Source organism: Leptidea sinapis, chromosome 16 (assembly GCF_905404315.1).
Source record: "Leptidea sinapis chromosome 16, ilLepSina1.1, whole genome shotgun sequence".
NCBI lineage: Eukaryota > Metazoa > Arthropoda > Insecta > Lepidoptera > Pieridae > Leptidea > Leptidea sinapis.
This window is the reverse complement of record NC_066280.1, coordinates 4,754,756-4,781,429: the sequence shown is the minus strand read 5'-3', so window position 1 is coordinate 4,781,429 and position 26,674 is coordinate 4,754,756. Positions and strand designations below refer to the sequence as shown.

Below are 26,674 nucleotides of genomic sequence, written 5' to 3'. Positions count from 1 at the left end.
CAACACCTTAGAGTACTGTCAAAACTATTGAGCCACCCGGGGACCTCTTCTATAGTGTCAATACTCTAAGTTATTGATATATTCTTTGTTTGTCAGTTGTCACTTGCTTGCGAAGGTTCGTGCTCTTGAATTATTTTTATTTGAATCTTCAATTCACAACGATTTACAATTTCAGAATCGCTATCATTAAACCAAAGTATTTGAAGTGTACCTTTAAAACCCGTTAATTATAAAAGTATTATTAATTAATGTAGATAGTAGTGACGTACTCTTAAAAAGTGAAAGTAACAATGGTAATACTAAGTCCTTTCGTGTATTGGGCGCAAACAATAAAAAGTGTATCACTGAAAATCGATTTACGAAATGCTGAAACGCCGGAATTTAACGTTAATAATAATAAAATAACATTTATAGCAAACGGTGCAGGTGCACATGGAACCTGTAAATATCAATTTATTTTGGATTTGTATGCTCCCCTTATATTGGTAAGAATTTTCTTTATATAAGTAGGTATCATATCATATTTTAGTGGTTCATTGTCCAAATAAATTATGAATTTTCATAAATAATAATTTTTAGTGAGCTAACGTTCTGAATAAATTTGTGTTGCAATAATTGTATGAGGCGATACGTATTTACAGAAAACCTGCGCACGAAAATAATTCCGCAACGAAATATGTATTTCGCCACAGACTTAACTTTATATCTATATTTGCTAATTGGTAGTTTATATTATGTAGACAAAAATCGACCACAGCTTTTTTATAAAATCTATACTAATATAATATTATAAAGCTGCAGTGTTTGTTTGTTTGTTTGAACGCGCTAATCTCTGGTACTACTGGTCCGATTTGAATGATTCTTTCAGTGTTGGGTAGTCCATTTATCGGGGAAGGCTATAGGCTATGTTTTTTTTCAAAATTAGGGATCCGTAATAAAATTGCTATTTTGTAACACAAGGTGTAATATAGTATGTATATAGGCAATATTTTATTACTTATAAAACTATCGCGTGAATTATACTTTATATGGCAAAACAATGTTTGCCGGGTCAGCAAGTTATAAATAATACTGAATAAAAAACTAACCCGAAAGCCAAACCAGCGTTTATAGCACCTTGATGTATGATCTTGATGATTTGTGAATGAAATATCACGAGAAAAAAAAACCGTGCGGTGACATTTTCCAGTGTGGCTGAGCAATACTGATCCTTAGAATATACACATTTCATTAATAGTTTATTTTTCTGACAAAAAACTATTAATGAAATGTAAGCAGCAGCATACTATTTACATGTTCTGTCTTAATAATAAAATCAAATTTTGTCTTTATATCTTACCTTTATCACTAAAGACTTACATGACAGGGAGAAGTAATTTTAAAATTGGAGTACTTTACACTGCATTTTATAATAAGACCAATTATGTATATAATCATTATACTTATTATATAGTTATACAGTTGGTATGAATATAAACAGTTTTAAACTACAACATAAATATATATTCATTAGCAGATTTTGTATGTCTCTTGGAAATTTTTACTCATTGTGCCTTTAAGTTTAAAGTGTAAATATGTGTGAGCTATATAACAATTGACAATATTGTTATTGACTATGCTATATTTTTTATTACTTATTTTTCTCATAGTAATATTGATAATTTTGTAATTACTCCATCACCCAAATGCCTAAATTATAATTTTGTTTGTATAGGTAACAGTAATTTAATGCTTTCCTTTTATATCTCCTACAGTATAGCCTGTAACCTTCTCTTAAGAAATGGCTGAAAAAAATTGAAAAAACTAAAAATAATCCTTTTCCAAATGACAATTTTACCCATAATTTTAGAATGTGGGTTGGCTTGAAGTATTTGTGCCATGCTCTATTTATGTCGCCCAGCTTCTTCGAAGTCAATTTGGCTTTGCCCTCCAGATAACCACTGAATTGGCAATCGCTCGAGATTTCGAGACCCAGTATTCCGATACTAGGCGAGACTTTAAGGGAAGTATGTGTAAGAGTGGTGATACGACAAATAGTATTTTTTTTTGTGGAAACGCGCAAACTTGGTTCTTCTGGGGGTTAAATTCGACAATTTTCAATTTACTCCATTCCGCGACCTTCTTAAGAGAGGGCTCGATAGCAGACACAAGTTTCTCCCAGCACTGATTTACGATTTTCTGAGGGAGACCTGCATAGCCCGTGTAAGCCGTGCAAAAGACGTACTGTAGGTCGTTGATCAACTCGTGACCTTCTGGGTATAAGAGACAAAAGCTGACGCTTATGGACAAGGGCTCACCATGAGTCAGTGACTACGCCTTTTGAATATGAGTGTTGGAATAAACGCGTTAGCACCGGCGTCAACTCAGGGACGCACGTTCTAAGCATGATTGGAGAAATGCCATCCGGCCCGCTCGACTTCATGACGTCCAACCAAAAGAGAGCTCGCCGAACAGTTTTCTGTCTGAACTGTACTTCAGGCATATAGCTTTGACATCGCGGGATGGCGGTGTTTTTCCGAGTCGAGTTGGAGGCAACAAGAGCGCAAAGAAGATGGGCTTTCTCGTTTGCAGTATGTGCAGCGACGGCAGGCACTGCTGAAGTTATCAAGAGCAGCTTTTGTTCCATTTGGGTAACTGGAAAGCTACTCGATTTTGACTACGTACTTCGATTACGTACGGGCGATTTGCCGCTTAAAGAATCTGGAGACATGGTTATATTTTCATGAGATTGTTCTGACGTCATCAACTTCTAAAAAGCCTTTAGTCGCCTCTTACGACACCCTTGGGTTCCCTATTCTATTTACGCCCCGGCGAAGAACAGGGCAAACTACTACTGACTACAACGGCTTCATATGATGTCTTCCAGTAGTTTCGCACAATATTCCAATCTATCTAGATATAATTTCTTCATCCACTATCGTATTTCGTATTTTTTTTACAAATGAGATGATGGATCTCAATGAAAACGGCAATCACCGTGGACTGTTCAATCTGGATCGGCTGCGGCGCGCGGTAGTCGCGTTAGTTAAGGGTGCTAACCCTATAGATTTATGCTTTGTCAGCCAAAGTAGAGCATAGCAACAAGTCGTAGGTACATTTACTTTACACGTGTAGAACCTTCTGGAAACAATATTGCTGATGTACCAAATTACTTTCCCACAGAAATTATTGCTGATGTACCAAATTACTTTCCCACAGAAATATGACTCTCTTTGTTAGAATAAGCTATATAATGTAAGTTTCCGTAAAATTAAGTATTCTGTGTTTAGTCTTAGCTCCGTAAACATTGTAAATCGGGTTTATTGAATAAAGTTATTTTTTTATAAAGTAACCATTCAGTTATTCCTTGACTGGCGCAGCCGGTAAGTGACCTTGTCGTTAGGGTCCTCTGTGCCATCGCGAATAAAAATTTTCGGGCAACAAAGAAGACTCCTAACGTTCGTTTTAACGATTAAACGGGTCAACGAACCAAAAATAAATTTGTCAAGAGAAGACACGGTGCGGAGCAAGCTGACCAGAATCACTGATCACAGAGCGGGTTATGTGAGTAAATCTTTTCACTATCCTGTCAAATTTCCTTTTATATTTTCCTGGTGATCTTTATATCTGTTTCGTGTAAAAATAGGGATTAGAAAAAGCCCGTCCAGCACGTTGCATATATAATTTAGTTAGTAAAGTGATTAAAATCTCACGTTAGTTACTTTTTGTATTTTGTATTTGAATTTATTTAATAAATAAAAATGGAAGGAATCGTAGTTGTACCTTCGGAAGTTTTGAAAATAATTCCAGTATTCAGTGGAGAGACAAGACTCTTATCGTTGTTCATCCGCAAAACAGAATACATTATTAGTTTATATAGAGGAACTGAAGTACAAAATGAATATCTTTTTAATGCAATTACTAGTAGATTAGGCGGGGAAGCAGCTAACTTAATTGGTGAAAGAGAATCAATACAGACTTGGGTTGAATTAAAACAAATATTACAGGATAATTTTGGGGATCCAAGGACGGAGGATTGCCTTGTCCTTGAGTTAGAAAGTTTGAAAATAAATAGAGGCGAAAGTTATTTAGATTTTTGTAACCGAATACAACAAATAAGGAGTATTTTAATAGCCAAAATTAATGAAACTGTCGATGAAGCAGCTGTTAGGTTATCTAAACAAAATATATACACGGATCTTTCTATGAAAGTTTTCTTGTTTAATTTGCCGAAATATTTAGTAAGGTTAGTGCGATTAAAAAATGTCTCAACATTAGAAGACGCATTAAAAGCTGTTTTAGAGGAACAATATTTTCAAGAAGTTTATGATCAAAAAAAAACAAGGTCCACTCAAATTAATCAAAACTTTCAACGGCGAAACATCCACCAATATAATTTTAATCAACAAGCATCGACAAGTACATACAATAACTTGCCGAAAATGCAACGGTATATTAATAATTTCACCTCTCATCGTAATAATTCACCACATTATGCATTTCAAACAGAAAATGGGAATAGATCCCGTAATAACTTTTCTCCGCATAATTCATTACAATTAAGAAACAATAATAGGAACCAGAATAATCTTCTGAATCAAAATAATCCATCCTATAATAATTATAATACATTGGAACAAGCGAGGCCGCAGTTCCCACATCGGCAAAATGCTGACAACGCTCGTCGCGGCTCGCAACACGTACAGCCAACGCCGGCGACGGGATCAGGTTGCAATACCGATGTAACCATGAGAACAGCTAGTTCGAGACGTGTAAACTATACCGATTATAACGATAGTGAAAATAATGTGTTACCAAGTACTTTTAATGATAATGAACAAGTAGGAAATTTTTACATAAGGGCCTACACACGAGAACGGATAAAATTAAATTGTAATATATTAAATCTCCCGCATATACGTATACCAGAAATTAATGCTATCTTTATGATTGATACCGGTAGTCAACGCTCGTTTATAAGCCCAAAGTTAGCGAATCAATATTTTTGCGACTTCAAGCGAAACGAAAATTTTGATGTAGTTAGTACTCATGCTAGTAGTAAGCATAATGAAGTAGTGTTTATACCTTTACCTAGATTATTTAAAAGTGATGAATGGCACAAATTTTATATTTACTGTGTTGATGATAGGTATGACGGCTTAATTGGTAGTGATTTATTGACTTCACGCAAATATCGATATGAAAAATAAAAAATTATTTACAAAGGGCACTTGCATACCGATTATTTATAGTCCACCAATACGTGAATTTTATGTATTACCTCCACGTAGCGAATTAAGGGTCAAACTTCCAGTAAATTTGTTACATGGTGAGGGCATATTAAACTTCACAGAATTTACTGAAGGTGTTAGAATGCCAACAGCGTTAGTAAACTGTATACATGGTTACGCGACAACTGTTATTCAAAATTCCAGATTGAGCAAATGGAATTAACAGTGACTTCTCCTTTTAAAGTCGAACAGTACTCAGGAACTAATTCAGAGTTTGATAGGGTAAATTTAAATTTGACTGATAAGTTTAATTATAACATAGATCAACTATTAACAGATAATCTCTCAAAGTTAAGAGTAGATCATATGAATAAGAAGGATTTCGAAATTAATTATAAAAAAGGGTCACCGAACTCAAATGCAGACGCCTTATCTCGCGTAAAAATAAATACATTAAGAGCGGATAGTTATAATATCGTAAGTTCGAATGGCGGACAAATTAGGGAAATAAAGGTTAAAATGTTAGATAATGATAGCGAATCAATGCAAGTGATATAGATGATAAAGAAACTACTAGAACTTTAGAAGATAAAAATGAAAGTGAAGTAACAATTTGCTTATCAGAATCGGACTCAGATAGGATGAGTATAGATAGAAAAGAGATTCCTGTCATAGACATATCGGAATCAGATGACAGAGCTACTGCTCACTCAATAACGAATAGGGAACATGAAGGCATACCAATTTTAAATGAAGCCATTGATACCAAACCTAGACAAATACTTATCTACATTTGGTATAAAAATGACATCAGTGTAAAAGACATTTCTAATAATAGCCAAAAAATAATTGAGGTTCACATGCCTGCTATTAATAATTAACATTTAGTTAAACAGTTTTTAAAAGAGTATATAGACTTTAAACAAAAGTATTTCATTTATTTCGAAGAGGAAATATTTAGGAAAATCTTTAATAAAGTAGTAACAGCTTTATATAAAAAAGGCTCTCAAAATTTAATAGAATGTACAGAGAGAGTAGTTAATGTAACAAATGAAGAAGAGCAAAGAGAGATTGTTATTAAATATCATGAGGGCAAAACTGTTCATCGGGGTATACGAGAAACATTCACAAAGCTTAGAAGACACTATTGGTGGTCTAACATGAAAGTTATGATTTCTGCCATAATAAATGCATGCGAGCAGTGTAGGAAAATGAAATATGATAGAAAACCCATTAAGCCCCCAATACAACTCACTCAAACACAGTGTATGCCATTTGAAGAAGTTTTTATGGATCTTTTGTATATAGAAAATAATTATTATTTAACTATAGTGGACGCGTTTAGTAAGATAGCACAAGCATTTAATGTACCCAATAGAAGTACGCCGGAAATTGTTAAAGCATTAATTAAGTACTTTAGTATCTATAGAGTCCCAAAAAAGATAAATAGCGACCCCGGCACTGAATTCAATAATAATCTAATTAAAGAATTACTGAACTTGTACAAAATTGAAATGCATGTAGGGACACCAAACAACCCCAATTCAATGGGTATTGTTGAACGTTTTCATTCGACAATTCTTGAAATTTATAGGTTAGCAAAATATGAAAAAAGCGACCAAGATGCAGCATCAGTAATGACATATGCTATTATGGCATATAACAACACTATTCATAGCGTAACGAATTTCACACCTTTTGAAATAGTATTTGGACATACAGAATCAGGAAATGCGTTTGATATAGATAGAGATAAAAAATTATTACAGAAATTAGTTCAGGATCATAGGAAAAGACTCAAGGTATTATATGAATATGTAAGCGAAAAGATTATAGAGAATAAAAGTAAAGTGGTAGAGAAAAAAGGCGGTGAAAAGCCTCCAGAGATACAGGAAGGAAACGAAGTTTTCATGAAAACAACTAGGAATCGAAAAGGCAAGGAAATGCCACGGTACGAAAAAGCCAAAGTTATAGGGAAAATTGATCCTAGTGGAATCAGTAAGCAGCGTAAACCTGCAAGATATGAATCAGAATCCGGGAATAGCGCCGTTACGGATAAGTACAGCAGTGATTCAGAATAGCCAGTGGACTATTTTTAAGACGTTAGATTTAGAAACTTTAGCTAAATACTTAGAAACTAATATAAACCAGTATTTTAGATTAAAAGATATGATTTACTCGCAAAATGAGTATCATAATGAACTTGTAGGATTAGCTTCACAGATTGAATCTTTTATGCAACTTACAAAAGATAGATTTAAACAAATTATGCCCAGTAAAAGGCTAAAAAGAGGCTTAATAAACCCGTTAGGTTCTATTATTAAATTAATTTCAGGCAATTTAGACAATGATGATGCTATTAGATATAATTCTGAGATTACTCATCTCAAGGACAGAGAACATTCGGTAGAAAGAAAACTGTCACTTATGCAAAAGGCTTTCGATAAGCTTGTTAATGTTTCAGATGATTTAAAACATAGCTTACTTCGACTGAATATTAAAACTTCGCAGCTACGAACATTGCAGTATAATCAGTCAACAATACATAATATAGTCAGTCAAATGAATACTCTTTATCAAATCTCAAATAACTTTCGAACTATCTATAATGTAATACAAGAGATAGAAACAGCAATAGCCTTTAGTAAAGTACATATACTTCACCAATCTATAATCAATTCTACAGAATTATTTAATATATTATTAGAAATAGAAAAATATCATAGATTAGTGTATACTGTAGGTAAAGACAACCTAATGAAATTAGAAAGTACTATAGTTCTTAAATCGTATTCTGATAATAATAAGTTAGTCTTTGTGTTGGAAGTTCCCCTGTTAGACACGATCACATATAATTATTACAAAATTATCCCGATACCTATATATAATCCTATTTCTTTAAAAACATCTGTTATAATTCCTGAGTATCCTTACCTCATAGTGAATGGATTGAAAAACAGACCCGTGTCAACTCCATGCCAGCAAATAGAGAATGATCGAGTACTTTGTAAGGAAGATAACATCGTGCAATACGCTGACACTACGTGCATAGAACAAATAATGCTTCTTAAAAACTATTCTTCATGTCATCCTCCAATCCTGTAACGATGCCAGAGCTGCAACAAGAAATCAGAATAGAAGACAGCCAGGTCGACCTTCGCGGTGTAGACCTTAACGATATCAAAGATATTCTCAATAGTGCAAAATACAATAGTGAAAGTGGTGATAAAAATAAAATTTCAGTGACCCAGGATATAAGTGTATGGACAATAAGTATCATAGTAATAATGTTTGTGTTTTTAATAGCCTTTGTAATTGTTAAATTAAAGTTGTTTAAGAAAATCCTTCAGATACGTCGAAATCATCTGGAACCAAAAGATTCGTCTCCAGCTGATTTCTCTCTTAAGGGGGGAGGAGTTAAGGGTGCTAACCCTATAGATTTATGCTTTGTCAGCCAAAGTAGAGCATAGCAACAAGTCGTAGGTACATTTACTTTACACGTGTAGAACCTTCTGGAAACAATGTTGCTGATGTACCAAATTACTTTCCCACAGAAATTATTGCTGATGTACCAAATTACTTTCCCACAGAAATATGACTCTCTTTGTTAGGATAAGCTATATAATGTAAGTTTCCGTAAAATTAAGTATTCTGTGTTTAGTCTTAGCTCCGTAAACATTGTAAATCGGGTTTATTGAATAAAGTTATTTTTTTATAAAGTAACCATTCAGTTATTCCTTGACTCGTTCTACTTAATTTATATCAACATATTGGTTCGTGCGGCAAATCAATGTCAACTCGAACATGGGCATTTTCCCTCGCTTATATATCACTTAGACTGACGCTAAGCTAAAAATGGCAATTTTTTTTATATTTATTTTAAGTAAAAAAATTGTAATAAAATCCTGATATTATAATTTTTTTGCAAATTATACCAAACAATTGTGGATCATTACTTCTCAGCTATATATATTAAACATATACTATACAGAGTGTTAAAAATATGCTGTACTATATCTTAAGGCCTATGTTGGTATTAAGTAGTCAGTACATATATTTATATTTTAGATTATAGATTTTCAGGAATTAATCAAGTTAAAAAAAAGAAAAAAAAAGTATTTAACCTAATTATAAAAGTTTGGACAGATCTGCCTGCGAACATTTTCATTTTCCCCCGCCCAACACCCATTTTATTCATGCTACCTGCGACAAACAACGAATATTTTGTGTTATTTAAATACTTGATTGATTATTATATCCACTTGCTCAGCATCTCTCAACCGTGTGTTCTGCTCGACGTGACTTCCACTGACTTAAATGTATGGGAACATTTAGTGCAACATTTCATGACATTGTGCATTACTTTGTCCGTAATCACTACGAGCTGGGGCGTAGTTACAAATTATTGCGCCCTAGACATAAGCATGTGAAAATACTCTTCATTAGAGTACACGACGCACAAAAACTAAAAACTATAAACTAACACTATACTTCACATCAAATACAAGAGCAGGTCAATATGTCCGTGACATTTTGAATTTCGCGCCTTTTAATTGAAATGGCAACATTACTCCTGTCAACACCCAACTGTCAGTTGACCCCTGTCATAATTTAAACAAGCTGCGTCAGTTAGTTTGTTTTTGCCAGCCGTTGATAGCAGACTACCGAGCGTTTTGAGAAGAAAATTGATAAAAGTGAATTTCGTGTGCTCATGAAACATTATTTTTTGCGGGAAAAAACCATCACTCAAACCAAGGCTAAGCTTGATAAATATTATGAGGACTCTGCACCATCCCTTTCCATGGTAAAGAAGTGGTTTACTGAATTTCGATGTGGTAGCACGGAAGATGCCGAACGTTCTGGACGCCCAGTGGAGTCCTCTACATACGAAGAATTGGAAAAATTGACGATATTATTTTAACCGATCGGAGATTGAAATTGAGAGAGTGTGGAAGCCATAGGCATCTCACATGGCTCAGTGGTTTCAATTTGAATGATCATTTGGGTATGAGAAAGCTTTCCGCAAGATGGGTGCCGCGCTTGCTCACAATCAACCACAAACGCAACCGTGTGACAATTTCGCAGGAATGTTTGGCGATGTTCAGCCGCAATACGGACGAGTTTTTGCACCGTTTCGTAACAGTGGACGAAATGTGGATCCACCACAACACACCGGAGACCAAACAGCAGTCAAAACAGTGCGTTCCTCGGAATGAATGAAAGAAGGCAAAGGTGGGTTTGTCAGTAAATAAAGTCATGGCTACCGTTTTTTGGGATGCACGCGGTATAATTCACATTGACTTCGAAAGGGGAAAACAATCAACGGCGAATATTATGCCAACTTATTGGGTCGATGCAATGAGGACTTGCGAAAAAAACGACCACATTTGGCCAAGAAAAAAGTTCTTTTCCACCAGGACAATGCAAGGATGCACACATGTGCAGTTTCCATGGCTTCTATATATATCTCTTTCATGAATCTCATCCGCCCTATTCTCCAGATTAAGCCCCGAGTGACTATTTCTTGTTCCCAAACTTAAAGAAATGGCTTAGCGGAAAGAGATTTGACTCTAACGACGAAATCATCTCATAAACAAATACCTATTTTGATGACCTCGACAAATCATATTTTTCGGAAGGGATAAAAAAATTGGCGAAACGTTGGACTAAGTGTATAGAAGTCAAAGGAGACTATGTTGAAAAATAAAATAAATTTTTATCTAAAAACCTGTTTTTCATTCAAAAAGTCACGGACTTATAAACCCGCACTCGTATCACGCAATCGACGTTCGCACAAAATTTGCACACCCGATCCATACGTGAGCTGCCGCGTAAGCTGAGTGAGTGTAAATGTTGTAAAGCAATAATTGTAATATACGCGATTGGCGGCATCGGCTAAAGGACAAGGTGAAGGTCGAGGCGATGTGCCCCGCCTTTTTTTTGAGTCGCCCGCGCCGGCCACTCATTTGACGCTAGAACTACGCCATTGGACCGAATTCAGGGTGATGACCTTATTTGGTAGAATAAATAAGTCTGGGGTTGTCAAGATTTTTGAAGCCATTTAATATGAGATATTCTTTTTACTGTAGCATTCAACTACACAGTCATCTATAATCTTTCTAACAACCTAACTCAATCTAACACTCTTTTTAACACAGTGTATTATACAACCACCGTGTTTTTTATGGGAAAAAGCCTGCATCCTATATACAGCTCCAATATTATGTATCTAAGGTATCTATAGATCTAAGAACTTTAATTATTTATAGAATACAGATGAAAAATCATATACCTCCTTGAAAGTATATGAAAATAGAATTGAAATTGTGCTGTTAAAAGAAGATCCAGTATGGTGGCCAAGGCTTACAGCACAACCTCAGAAGCCTGCATGGCTGAAGGTAAGCCTAGTATCCATCGTTCATTTTAACCAAAGATATTTAAAGAGAATAGACCGTCAATACAATCTATAACTATGAAGTCCGCGTCAGCAAACTATGCGGCCTATACATATGTGCGTGGCGTCCATGACGCGATCAAAATTGACCAATCACTTCGCTGCCCGTCAAACGTATTATATTCATTAAGTAAACTAAGTAAGTTAATTGTTACCAATGGTGATAAGTAATGTTATAGTGAGTTTTGTTTTGAATGACCGTTCGATTTTTACACCACAAACGGTACAATTCAGAATTTATGTCGGTTTCCGTCTCGCGTTGCAAGGTCTGTGTCTGAATGCTGACTGGACGCGTATCGTAACGCCATTTTGTTCGTAGAGGTCACTCGACCGCTGCGCGGTTCAAAGATGAGCGGCCGGATTATTGTTGGTATATTCTCTTTAACGGCCGGTCTCAATAATCTACAGTTAAACCCGGTTAGCTACTAGAGTATTAACTCTATAGGTAATATAGGTAACTTCCAAACTTCTGTTACTTCTGTCTCAATAACAAAATTCTCGCAGGGCTAATTACAGGCGTGTCATTCAGGCAGGTCTTTGGTAAACGTCTCTCTCTCGCGCGTTCTGTGTTTATATTTTAACAAAACGGCTTCGTCTTGTCAACTAATAAGAACTTGAGTTTTTGACATGAAATTTGATACCAAAATGATTTTGGCATAGTTTGAGAGTGTTTCATGTAAAAAAAGGTATGCAAACGTAATTAGCCAGCTATTTAAAAAAATGCGCAGTTCATACAGTTTACAGAATGGTATAATACATCATTTTATTTAATAACACTACGAAGTTATTGCTGCTGAGTTGCAAAAAGAGTAAATTCGACTAAAAAAGAAAAGATAAGTTTTAATAAATTTTAATAATAAAAAAAAATCGGGTGTACATAAATCGAGGTTTATTCACAACAGGTGTTTAAATTGTCTGCCCACGACTCTAATACACGCTCGACATCTTCTAATAAAGGCTCTACTAAGATAACGTTCATAGCGTCGTTCATTTATTTTTGAAACGGCCTCTTGAACACGGCTGCGTATTTTCTCCAAATTTGAAATTGTTTTCGAGTACACTTTTTCCTTTAGACAGCCCCAGTAAAAAAAGTCCAGTGGGTTTAAACCCGGGGATCGACGAGGCCACAAAATGGGACACAAACGACTAGATACTTATATTATTTAATGTATTTCTAGTAGTATAGTCTATCAGGAATAAGATGACACCAAAAACGCCACAAATTGCACATGAAGTAAAAAACGTATGTTTTTCTAAAAAAAAATCATACTTTGGGTATCACTTGGAATTATTTTTTTAGATATTTTTTTCTGAACGCTGGAGAGCTGTCCCGTGCCGGATTCAAGGATTATCTATTCTTTCCGGGACACCTGTATATAATGAAAATGGTCTTTGCTTGAGGCGCAATCACGCCTAAACCACTGATCGTATCGACATGAAACTACCACCATTCGCGAAATTTATCCTAGATAGTTTATGGCTACGTTAGAATTCAAAAAATATTTTTGAATTCTAACGTTCCTTCATTAATTTATTTCCCTTTAAAATGCGCCCAGCAAAGCGGGTGGGAACGGCTAGTATTTAATTAACTTCAAAGTTATCTTTTAAATAGGGAAGATAATCGCCCGAATTCGAGAGATAGTAAAGTTTCGACTGACAGCAATAAAAACAAACTAAAGTTAACTGTCAAAATGTTATTGAAACTGTCTACGTTTTTTTTTTCTATAGCTCTACCTATCTATGGTTAGCGGTAAGCCCTTCCAAAGGTAAATCAAAGTTGAATGTATAAATTTCTATCTATCTTAGTTTATTGAAATGCAAAGATGTGATGTCTATCCATGGTAGCTAATATTTTAACAAATTGTTAAAGATAAGTAGGTTATTGAGACCGGCCGTTAATGTCTTTGATTTTATCTATTGTGATGTGACGGAACTCAGTTTTAATTTTGGCTTAGTACATTTGTTGCTATACTCAGACAAAAATTACATTACTGTTAAATTTACCAGTGGGTGGCTCCTTTGCACAGGATGCCAGCTAGATTATGGGTACCACAACGGCGTCTATTTCTGCCGTGAAGTAGAAATGTGTAAGCATTACTGTGTTTCGGTCTGAAGGGCGCCGTAGCTAGTGAAATTACTGGGCAAATGAGACTTAATATCTTGTCTCAAGGTGACAGGCGCAGTTGTAGTGCCGCTCAGAATTTTTGGGGGTTTCAAGAATCCTGAGCGGCACTGCATTGTAATGGGCAGGGCGTATCAATTACCATCAGCTGAACGTCCTGCTCGTCTTGTCCCTTATTTTCATAAAAAAAAAAATCATACTTTCGTGTGAAATAGAAGGCAAGGCTTACATAAGCGCAGCACATGTTGTGTTTTTTTAGTTTGATACATGCAATGTGAAAAATATTATTGACAGGTTAATTTTGATCTTTGGAAAAGTGAAGATGAATGCAGTGAAGATGAAACTCGAGATGTTATGAAAGATTATCCCGGAATGTACGACAAGTTGTATAAAGAAGAGCTGGGCTATAGGAGAGGTAATATTACAATTGTTTTTTAGTTTTTACGTGGCATTTTATGATCTATCATTCCACCCATTGAATGGGTATACCTTTTGCAGAGGCGTGCATTCCATATAGTCTAATAAGCAATACCTTAATAAGAACCTAAATGTTCTATATATAAGAGATTTCCACCTATGTATTGACTCATCACGATATCTGTGAAAACATAAGGGGTAGATACTAAACTTGGAATTTGGTAGGAATATTCCTTTCGCAGAGTAGGTCAGCTAAGAATTGCGGGTGGAATTGAGGTAACAATACAATTTATTTTGAAAAATATTCGCCAAAGTTATATTACCGCAGAAAAAGCTAGGCTAGATAAATATGCAATGTTCCAAAAACATGTCTTCGAAATTTAACAGCTATTATAGGCTTGACTACTGACCAATCACTGGCCGTGGAACCTAACAATAAATTTTCGCAATATAAACCTCCCGAGCACCGGAAACCCACAATCTATCTCACTTGCAATGCGTGAGAATCCCATTTAAACTTTTAGTTCCGCGCCCAAGAGTAGAGCGAGACCTAGGTATTTTTTTAAAACAGCATATAGAAGTAAAGACTTTACCAGTCGGAGGCTCGTTTGCACAGGATGCCGGCTATATTATAGGCACCACAGCGGCGCCTATTTCTGCCGTGAAGCAGTAATAATGTATAAGCATTATTGTGTTACGGTCTGAAGGGCGCCGTAAGCTAGTGAAATTACTGGGCAAATGAGACGTAGCATCTTATGTCTCAAGGTGACGAGCGCAGTTATAGTGCCGCTCAGAATTTTTGTGTTTTTCAAGAATCGTGAGCGGCAAGAGTAGCGATGGTCAGGTGCCACATAGGCTTGTTTATTCACCTATTCCTAAAAAAATTGTTATAAATCAGGCTACCGATATAATAGATAAGTATAGTTAATGTTCGGATTTAAGTTCATTATCATAAACTTATCTTTTAGTTACTGATAAATTGTTTAACAGCATTAAAACCACTGTAGTAGTGTCAAGTTGAATGACAACTGAATATAATCCACCTAACTCACTCGAAAGACTAGAAAATAAGATTGTGTGAGCAATGGATGAACGTATAAAAACACCAATTTCAGAGGACTACAAGAAAGTGTACCTGACAATATACAATCTGTTCCAATTTGTCGGATTCACATATGTGTTGTGTGTGATGTGTGTGCGGTATTTAAAGCTGGAGTATGACTCTGTTCCGGACACCTATGAACATGTGGGCTCGGCTATGAAGTTCTTGCATTTGCTGATGTTTTTGGAGGTTATGCATCCAATGTTTGGATATACTAAGGTCAGTATATAAATTAATTACTGCTAACACGTTCACTGCTATCTTTATAAAGCATTTTTTTTATCTAATAATACTGTTAACACGCACGTCGTGTTTAACAGCACAGTTGTATTTAAAAACTCATATAATGTTCGCAGTTAATGTAATCTTATTTTTAATTCAATTCCATCCAACTCCATATGTGTCAACTTTCTGCTTTCTTATGTTGAATGTGAAATCTGTAAATAAATTAGATAAAATACGTACTAAAAAAATTCAAAATTTAATTTTTTGCTTCTCCAAGAAAGACAACGTGTTGTCCTAAATGTAGCAAACGGTAGAGTTAACTGTGCTGAACTGCTAGAGCAGATTGGCTTACGAACCACTGTCAGCTCCCAAAGGCTAGGCAACATACTTGAAATACAATCGGCAAAATGTAATTATAGACAGAACAGTTTTCTTATTAGAGCATGCAAACTTTATACTGAAGTTAATAGTGAATACGACCTTGACCTATTCAAGACACCACCACTTAAATTTAGACGTCAGGTAAATAAAAACTTTTAAATTATATAAAGTAAAAGTAGTTTATATATAATATTATATTAAATGTAAGCGATTATACACCATAAATAGTTATTATTTGTGATAACTTGTAAATAGCTTTCTGTTTTAAAATAGATTAATTTTTAATATGTAACAAGCTGTAAGTTATCCTAAGTTGTGTAATAAAAATATTCTTTTAGCAAGGCCTAGCATAAAACGTGAGATTGTCTAGAATATAAAGTTTTCATATTGTGATACGCGATAAATCTCTTGCTGTATCTCCGTTAGAGATTTTCTTCTCTCTCGCACGTTTTGTTTGTTTATCTACACACATGCTTTAAATCCTCTATTAAAGATGCTGAAACAGTTAGCTTATAGCCAACATTAAAACACCCAAATTTCTGATAACCATAACATCATCCAAACTAGTGTTGTAATGTTGTACTGAATTTCATAACAACACTTCTTTGTTTTTCTTTTTCGATCCCTTCATGCGCAAAGAGTTTCTACAGACAGCCACATTCTTATTGCTCGACGCGTGGTATCTGTATGAATTAAAAAAAAGAACATTTACGTTTACGCGCGTTTCACACAACCAGAATGTCGCGCGCCGTAAAAAAAGTAGGTTATTCGAATCCCCGCCATTTTTCTTCGATATTTTTATTCTTTTAGAGGATTCATATTCTGGGTGTAGATAAACTCTTGTATGCAACTGTTGATAAGTAGGTATTAAAACCACATTCGTGTTTTAATACCCCTTATTACACAACAGTTGCATAAATAACTATTATACGTTAGTATATTATAAGAGTTTGGTAAAGGCGACGTCACGATGTGTTCCGCCCCTGTTCCAACGTGCGGCGTTATACTTGTTAAAGGACAAAGAAATTGTTGATCCGAGTGCTAGTAACTTCACAGAGCCCTCACTGAGTTTATTTAAACGTTCGCACGTTTCAAATCAAAATAGCATGTATTTTAATGTATGGCATATTTCAGGGCAGTCCACTCGTAGCCTTTATGCAGATAACCGGACGAGCTTTTGTGCTGTTTGTGATGATCGAGGCTGAGCCGAGGATGCAGGTCAAACCCGTGGTGTTCTACCTGTTCCTGATGTGGAGTCTCATCGAAGTTGTCAGGTAATTGACAAGAGTAAAGGCCTTATGCCGGGTTCATAAATTGGCGTATTTCGTACTGGCCACTTTAATCACGATGTTCTCCTCTTTGGTAAGGAATTCCAAATTCAAATTTTTACAGCTATTTACTCATGTATTTGTGCTTCGATGACCGTCATCCATTTGTTTTTTTCTGTTTGCGTCACTCATTTTACAAAATGGAAAACTTAAAGTATCGCATTATTTACGAGTACGAGTTCCGCTGTGGCACTAGTGCTGCGGAAACGACTCGAAGGGTGAATGATGTGTATGGCGGTCATGTTTTTTTTTTTTTTATGAGAGGGGGCAAACGGGCAAGAGGCTCACGGGATGGGGAGAGGTGAGGCAACCGCCCATAGACATCCGCAACAACAGGTGTGTCAACAAATGCGTTGCCGGCCTTTAAGGTGGGAGTATGCTTTTTTCTTGAAAGTCCCTAAGTCGTATCTGTTCGGGAAGACCGCTGCCGGTAGTTGATTCCACAAAGTGGCTGTACGAGGCAAGAAATTTCGAGGAAAACGCGCGGTTGTGGAATGCCAGACGTCTACGTAATGCGGATGGTACTTTGCACCTAATGTCCGATGGTGGAATTCGGCCGCTGCAATCAACCCGAACAGCTCCTCTGAGCACTCCCCGTGATAAATGCGGTAGAAGATGCAGAGAGAACCCATATCTCTACGCAATGCTAGAGAATCAAGCCGATCGGAGATGACTTGATCGTCGATGATTCGAGCCGCTCTTCGTTGTATGCGGTCAAATGGAAGAAGCTGGTACTGGGGAGCACCCGCCCAGAGATGAGAACAGTACTCCATGTGAGGCCGACTTAGCGCCTTATAAAGTTGCAGGCGGTGGCTTTTAGTGAAGTACTGTCTCGCCTTACTGAGTACACCAAGCTTTTTAGAGGCCAGTTTGGCCTTCTCTTCCAAGTGACCACGGAACTGAACGTCGCTCGATATATCGACGCCAAGTATGCCAATACAGGCTGTGGCAGTTAGAGGAGTGATCTCGAATTGAGGGGATACGACAAAGGGAGACTTTTGAGTGGTGAACGCACAAACTTGTGTCTTCTTGGGGTTGAATTGGACTAAATTTTGTCGGCCCCATTCCGAGACTTTGCAAAGCATAGTCTCGATTTCAGACACAAGTTTGATCCGGTTCTCGTCGACGCTATCCCGGGACATGTTGGCACGGCCGGTGTAGGAAGCATACCCCGTGCTGTCGTCTGCATAGCAATGAATATTGCTGATTTGCAGCATATATATCATTGATATGCAGAAGAAACAGCGTAGGGGATAGCACAGAGCCTTGCGGGACACCAGAGTTTATGGGTTTTAAGTCGGAGCATGCACCGTTGATAACAACCTTGATGCTCCGATCAGCCAAAAAGCTAGTGACCCATTTGTACAACTTCTCGGGAAGCCCATCGCCCATGGCAGTTTCGATATAAGCGCTTTATGCCACACCCGATCAAAGGCCTTCGCTATGTCCAAACTCACCGCCAACGCCTCTCCCTTCGACTCAACCGCTTGCGCCCATGTATGGGTGAGGTACGCAAGAAGATCACCAGCTGAGCGACCCTGACGGAAACCGTACTGGCAGTCGCTGATCAGCTGGTGCCCCTCTAGGTATCCCAAGAGCTGGCGGTTGATGATCGACTCCATTACTTTGGAGAAAATGGAGGTAATGGCAATGGGGCGGTAGTTGGACGGATCTGAGCGTACACCTTTCTTAGGGATCGGGTGCACTAAGCCGCCGTCCATAATTTCGGGACTACGCCTGATGAGTAGGAGAGCCGGAAAAGACGGGTAAGGACCGGCGCCAGTCCAAGGTGAGAAGCGCCTTAAGCACGGCACCATGCCGGATTTTTACCTCCGGCATATATGAATCGCACCGCGGAATATGCGGTGGTGGTGCACCTTGGTCATCCAGAGTCGAGTTGGACGCGAAGAGGGAGACCAGGAGATCAGCTTTCTCTTTCGCGTCATGGGCCAGCGAGTCATCATCCCTGTGCAGTGGCGGAATGGCTGGCTGGCAGAAGTTTCCTTGGACAGCCTTGGCGAGCGACCAGAACGCACGAGTTCTCGAGGGAAGGCGTGCAAGTCTCTCGCCAATTCTGCCAATGTGCTTCGACTTCGCGTCAGCAATAACTCTTTTGAAGGACCTGGAGACATGATTGAACTGCTTTTTAAGTTCGCTAGAATTCACATCCTTAGATACCACCGCATTGACCCAAGCCTGATAGCACTCCTGCTTTCGGCGAGAGGCCATTTTGCAGGAGCGGTCAAACCATGGTTGGGACCTGCCACCGATAGGCACAGAGGAGGATGGAATGAAGAGTTCCATACCTTGCAGTACCACATCAGCAACAGCGTCAGCAGCGGCATCTGGATCTCCCAGCGAAAAACAGATCTGCCTCCACGGTTAGGATGCAAAAAAGCACCGCATCTCGTCCCACTCTGCTGACCTATAGTGCCACACGCGGCGACAGCCTAAGAAGCGGGGCCGTGTTAGGCGCGTGATCGGCACGGTGCTCCGGATCAGGCAGTGGTCCGACGATCCTAGAGGAGGGTCAACGGAAACTAGGTAGCCGTCCGGATGTGAGGTCAACAGAAGGTCCAACAGTGAAGGTGTATGATCTTGCACATCTGGGATTCGCGTTGGCGCAATAACCAGTTGCGTCAGACCATATGCTAAGGCGAAGTCGTGATCTGAACAGATCTCCCTGCATGATCGGTGGTACGTGAGCCTAGCCATTTGGCGTGGTGGGCGTTAAAATCGCCAAGAAACACGATCTCTGCAGTGGGGATCTGCAGTTGCAGTTGCAAAAGAAACACAGTTCGTTTTTGGTTCCAACGTTTTCGTTCTGGAAATTTCGACCTGCAGAACAAGCCCCGTGGACGGCCTGAGACCCAAGTTGATAATGAAGTATTGAAGGCTATTGTGGAAGCGGATCCATCGCAAACCACGTCCGAGTTAGCTGCAGGCTGCGGTGTTAGTGATAAAACTGTTTTAATTCACTTGAAGCAAGTTGGGAAGATTAAAAAGCTTGAAAGGTGGGTACCTCACGAATTGACTGAAGCAAATCGGCAAACGCGCGTCGACTGCTGCGTTACATTACTGAACCGGCACAATTATGAAGGTATTTTAAACCGAATCATTACCTGTGATGAAAAATGGATTCTTTACGATAATCGGAAGCGCTCAGCGCAATGGTTGGATCCTGGCCAGCCAGCCATATCCTGCCCCAAGCGAAAATTAACCCCAAAAAATTACTTGTAAGTGTTTGGTGGACTAGTGCCGGTATTGTTCATTGCAGTTTTCTCAAATCTGGCCAGACTATTACGGCTGATGTCTATTGTCAGCAATTGCAAACCATGATGGAAAAGCTAGCTGCTAAACAACCTAGGCTGGTCAATCGCTCCACGCCACTGCTACTTCACGACAACGCTAGACCACACACTGCACAACAGACGGCTACCAAATTAGAAGAGCTTCAATTGGAATGTCTAAGACAGCCTCCGTACTCCCCGGACCTTGCTCTAACAGATTACCATTTTTTTCGAAATTTGGACAACTTCTTGCAAGGGAAAAAATTTAACTCTGATGGGGCAGTCCAAATCGCCTTCACAGATTTTAATGATTCCCGTCCGACTGGTTTTTTTAGTAAAGGGATCAATGAACTACCTATGAGATGGCAAAAGTGCATAGAAAACAATGGTTCATACTTTGATTAATTAAATATATATATTCGACTTTTTGTTCCTCCCATACAAAACGCCAATTTCATATGTAAGGACCTAATATTATATGTTCTTAATAAATATAAATTACGTGTCACGTTGTTTGTCCGCGATGGACTCCTAAACTAATGAACGGATTTTAATGGGGATTACTTCATGGACTGCAGTTTAGTCCAACTTGAGAGATAGGATAGTTTTTATTTCAATTTGGGACCCATAATTATTTTTATTTCCAATATTAGTTTTGTATGGACATATTTTCAATGAGATTTATTGACGCACGGTTTGACAGTTTGCTGTGAAACAATTTCATTATAACAACAGGGAGCATATTTTACGAAATAATTCTTGATGTTACGAAATATTATTGACAAATTCATTAAAAAACAGTAAGTATTTTATTTATTATGTACAGAACGTCTGTCGTGTCAGCTAGTTGTACATATAACGAACGGCGTCGAGAGAAAGCTCACAAACGAAAGAGTGTGAGTTGTGACTGACTGGTTTGACATTGTTGTTAATATTTGGTCACGGCCTAAGAATCAGTCCCGGTCCGGATTTTTGATATTCCGATTTCTCTTGTATCCTAGTAATATAAATCTCAGTAAATTTAGCTACGATTAGGATAATAAGTAGTATATGTACTACCACACTACCTATGCTACAGAATATTGGAGATCTGGAATTGTTTTCTTCCGATATAGAGTGTCAGTGCGGGAGTAACTTTTCAAAATGGCCGTATCAGCAAAATTCCAGAATTCCAGGAGTTCGACTTAAGTTGATATAAAACGTAGCTTCCAACCACATTTAATTAAGTTTGTCCGTAACGCTATCTTACTATACACAAATTTCTAATTTTAGTGATATCTGAATTTATTTTGTAACAGGTAGATAATATATTATATTATCGTTGAGCCTATGTTGCTATGAGCGTAAATACGATAATAATCCAAAACAAAACTAAAAGTAATTAATATTACCTACATGAAATTAAACACTCACCTTGGGTAGGAAAGGACATAGAGTACATTTAATATTAGAAGTAATTATAATGTTAGGACACCGCGCAAAACATTTAAAACCCATGGAAAAGTTTATAAAATCGAATTCAGTGGCCTCGTAAATGATATAATAGCTGAATCCTGGTGTCGCTGACCGTTTCTCGATTTTATAATAAAATTCTGTCCGATATGCAGGTCAGGATTAAAATATAATAGACTCACTTAATAGCAGGTGATCAATCCATTAAATAATTAATGACTTTTTTCATCAACCATGTTTTTTTTTAATTCTTCTTCTTGCCAGATCAAATCTTAACCAAAACGACCACCGAAACACCCGGCATCTCAGGGTTTTTTTTTTTATCTTGAAATTCAATAATTATTGGTTAATGTAGTACATGATACATATCACGTGATGAAAGTAATCACCCTCACTTATTACTACGATTGCGGCCTCCTGTTGTTTACACAAAGTTCAAAAAAAAAAATCAGAGCTGCGCTACGGCTAAGAATTTTTAACAGAGATTGGTTGCCCTGTTGTAATTTATTAGAACTACAGGATTGTTTCTTCTCATTTTTTCGCCAGAGAGGAATTTTTTGAATATACATATTCTGAGTTTCTTGCGCCCGTTCTTCGTTCTCGTTTTTGACGTTCAATAAGGCTTCGTTCACACGGCATTGTCAACCGGGTGTTCATATGGTAAATTTTCATTCGTGTAAAAACGAATAGCCGCAGTTTCCACACAGTTGTCACAGTGAGTAGACGTCACTGATGGATCCACGCTGCCACCCCTCCAATGCTATTCGATATAAAACGTGTGACATCGTGTCGTGTGAAGGAGACAAAGCTATACCATATGCCACTGCGAACCGAATACGTCAAAGTTCATTCGATTTGCTTGACAAGTCCGTTGAGTATGCGTTTAAACGTATAAGCGGTACACGTTTTTTTGCAGTACAATCGACGTGTGAATGGATCTATGTACGTTGTATGGTCACTATTTATACGTTAAGACGTATACTGAAAAAAAAAGTTCAGGACAATGCCGTGTGAACGAAGCCTAAGTGATTTTGAATAAAAATATTTGTATTTGAATAATATATTTTGCTGTCTATTATACGACAACTATTTAATAATAAAGAGAATATTTATTATTTGTTGATAGAGAACGTCGTAATTATATTTGATTCTAAAGGTCATGTTTGGACTGAGCAAACATGCCACAAACCCCAATAACCTTGATTTCTAAATGTCGAAATATGTAATGTGGTTTTAGTATTGCAATATGGAAAAGAGGTGTTAATTTTTTTCCATGCAATAATTATTCTCAGTATAAGTGCTTATTCACGAAGAAACGCGCGGGTGCGGAGGCAGGCCCGGGCGCGAAGCTTGTATTATCTCTGGCCGCCTGGCGTGTGCGCGAGTTTGACGTGTTGTCACAGGTTTGAAAAGATGGAAGCACTGATCAACTGTTCTGTATTGAAAGATATGATGAGTCGGACTCGCCCACCGAGGGTTCCGTACATATTATTATGTACCTACACTTAGAATAAAAAAGGGAGAAGGTTTTGTTTATTTTGTGGGAGGCTCCTTTGCTCAGGGTGCCGGCTAGATTATGGGTACCACAGCGGCGCTTATTTCTGCCGTGAAGCAGTAATGTAAACATTGCTGTATTACGGTCTGAAGGGCGCCGTAGCTAGTGAAATTACTGGGCAAATGAGACTTAACATGTTATGTCTCAAGGTGACGAGCGCAATTGTGGTGCCGTTCAGAATTTTTGGGTTTTTCAAGAATCCTGAGCGGCCCCGCATTGTTATGGGCAGGGCGTATCAATTACCATCAGCTGAACGTCCTGCTCGTCTCGTCCCTTATTATCATAAAAAAAAATTGTCATACATTTCGTGACCGCGCCCGCGAGTCTACGTGAACAAGAACTAACCGCAAGCGCGCCGCACGTGTCAGTCAACCAGACCAATAGTTCAATAAACCAACCAAAACCAATTTTTGTAACATTTATCGTTTTTTTTTTTTAAATATTAAATGGTCCTTTCCAGTATACAAACATGCTTAAGGATATTATGTATGATACTACACTATTATAAAGTTAACGAACCAAACAAAAAGTTATATATTATTTATTTCAAAGGCGCCTTGATCATTCGATTCAGTTTATGAGTTCGTGAGTGTATAATAAAATAATAATATCCAACTGTTTTGTGTTTTATTTAGTGTTAATTCCGCCAATATTTGTCCTTTAAACAAATCGACACGTGTTTCGAGGCATCCTCAGGACATGTTGACTCGCCGAAAATCTGATGAGCCGGAAACCGCTCATTTACACTCTCATCCCATGAAATGATGCGCTGTGATTGCTCGGCTGTTGTGACGTATTACCACCGGAAGAGATGCGTAACAATGGTGAAGGGACCAAATTTGTTCATTCAACAATGTAAACATGTTATTTTTGTGTTTTATTATTTCTAATTGCTATATTTTATAGTATTGCTAAATATAATATTTTTATTTACATAAAATAATACGTTATGAAAATGTTAAGTTTCTTGAAATAAATTTAATTTGTTAAATTTTGTCTTTGAGACTTAAACGTCTTTTCCATGGTACTTTATTGGCATTTGTAGTGTAAGCGAACACCAACATATCTTTGTATGATAGGTTTTGGCAAATTATAAATGTGGCTAATTGGAATTTGTGTGTGCGTCAATTTGTCTAAATTGACAAAACATATAGACTTTCGAACGAGATTTCAATACTTTTAACGTTAAAAAAGTTTTATCATACTCTATGGGTATGAATTTTTTAACGCTTAACTTAAGTGGTGATATATAAATCATCCTCAAGGAAATGATTAGAGCAAATGACACTCGACTTATTTGGTTTGTAAAATTCTTCACATCTCTCTCTTGCTACTACCACGGAAAAGCTGAAAAAGATTAGCTTTTACATATTTGCGGTGTTAATAAGTATCAATTATCACTAGGTTACGATACGTGCTTGTAATTGTTTACGTTCTTGTAAGCTGTTCATATTCACCGGCTGTGACTTCTTGTGCACAAAATACAATATTGCTAATCATCATTCAAAGTGCCTTTAAAACAGTGGACCCTAAAGGACATCCCTGCAACTTCCCAAAATTGTACTTATGACGATTTTGAGCTCTTCGAGCTCGTTCTAAAAGTTTAATAAAACACAATTTTTTGAATAATAACAATAACTTTTGAATGAATGAACCGATTTTCACGCAGTTGGCGGCATTAATTGCAATATGATATCTTACCATATTTGTATTAAAGTATGTGGTGTACCTAGTTATGAATATAAAGTTTAGAATTAATCGTATTTTACTTGTTTGTATGAATTATTAATCAAGAGCAATATTTCTTATTAAACTTTGAATGTGACTTTTATTTAGCAGGTTTACTGCAATGCTCAAAATCCTCAATATAGTCCAAGTATTGATATGTTTTTATATTTTTCAGATACCCATTTTACATCACTCAGTTATACAAAAAAGAGGTATACATCCTGACCTGGCTTCGCTACACCATGTGGATTCCCCTCTATCCACTAGGCATTCTCTGTGAAGCCATTACTATTCTTCGGAACATCCCATACATGGAAGAAACGGGAAAATTCACCATCACACTACCAAACTCATGGAACTTTGCCTTTCATATGCCATCATTCCTTCGATTATATCTTCTGATTATTATATTCCCTGGCATGTTCTTTCTTATGAAATACATGCATAATCTAAGGACTGTTAAACTTCGACGGAAGATTATAATCAAGAAATGTAAGTAGATATATTATACACATCTCATGAATGAGTTTGGTGTAGATTAATTTAAATAAAACAATTATTGTCTGTAACCAGTAAATACTACTATAGACTATGTGATTAATATTCTAAAGGGATAGCTACAAATGTTAACTATTCCTGTCTTCATGAATGTGTTACTTTAAGCTGATGTGTAACGATATTTTTTGTTATTGTTTGGGTGTATGTGAAAAAATATCGACATTTTTATGTTCGTTGCTTAAATAAAACAGTTTAATTTAAGATTTAAGTACAGAATTGCAAAATATTGCATTCAAAGCCACCTTGCAAGGCCATAAATCACCTACTAGTAAAGTATGGTTTTTGTTTATGTTAAATGTGTGAGGATTGTTAGAAGTTAATCTGACATAATATATTAAATTATCCTTATGTTTTCAGACAAAAATAGTTTTTAATTCTTCTAAGCCTACAACTTTGTAGGTTTGCTGACACTTCACTATTTTTCTGGTGTTTTAACAATTAAAACAAACCAGTAAAAATACCAACAAGTCAAAACGGTTTAACTTAGTATACCGTTTCACGAATTAGTAGGTAAAAAATATTGCAGTTTATAGAGCTACAGTCCACGATTATAATGCTACCACTCTTATTACATGGTAATGCACCGTTACAGAGAAAAAAACATTTAAACGTAACCTCAAATTATGAAATTTTTAAGGGTTGGGAAGGTTTCCCAAACCTAATTTATAAATGGGGAGGATAGAAAGGGAAACGCCTATAATGCGGTTCTGGCAGTCGCCGGCTGCTGCCGCGGCACGCTACGCTGGTCTCGTGCGTTGGTGTAACTTTATTTTTTATAAATTGTAGTTGATAGAGCTTTGGTCCACGATTATAGTGCCAGCACTCTTATTACAAGGCAATGCACGGTTTTTT

The 26,674-nt window shown here is 37.1% G+C and overlaps 1 protein-coding gene across 1 annotated transcript; it reads left to right on the top strand.

Annotated features, from left to right (window-relative positions):
- The first annotated feature begins 124 nt into the window (after positions 1-124).
- On the top strand, positions 125-26,674 carry LOC126968818 (very-long-chain (3R)-3-hydroxyacyl-CoA dehydratase). Its single transcript, XM_050813964.1, has 6 exons — positions 125-485; positions 11,480-11,608; positions 14,081-14,201; positions 15,319-15,524; positions 17,046-17,185; positions 25,440-26,674. The coding sequence occupies exons 1-6, from the start codon at positions 291-293 to the stop codon at positions 25,762-25,764; spliced, it is 1,116 nt and encodes a 371-aa protein (XP_050669921.1). The 5' UTR covers positions 125-290; the 3' UTR covers positions 25,765-26,674.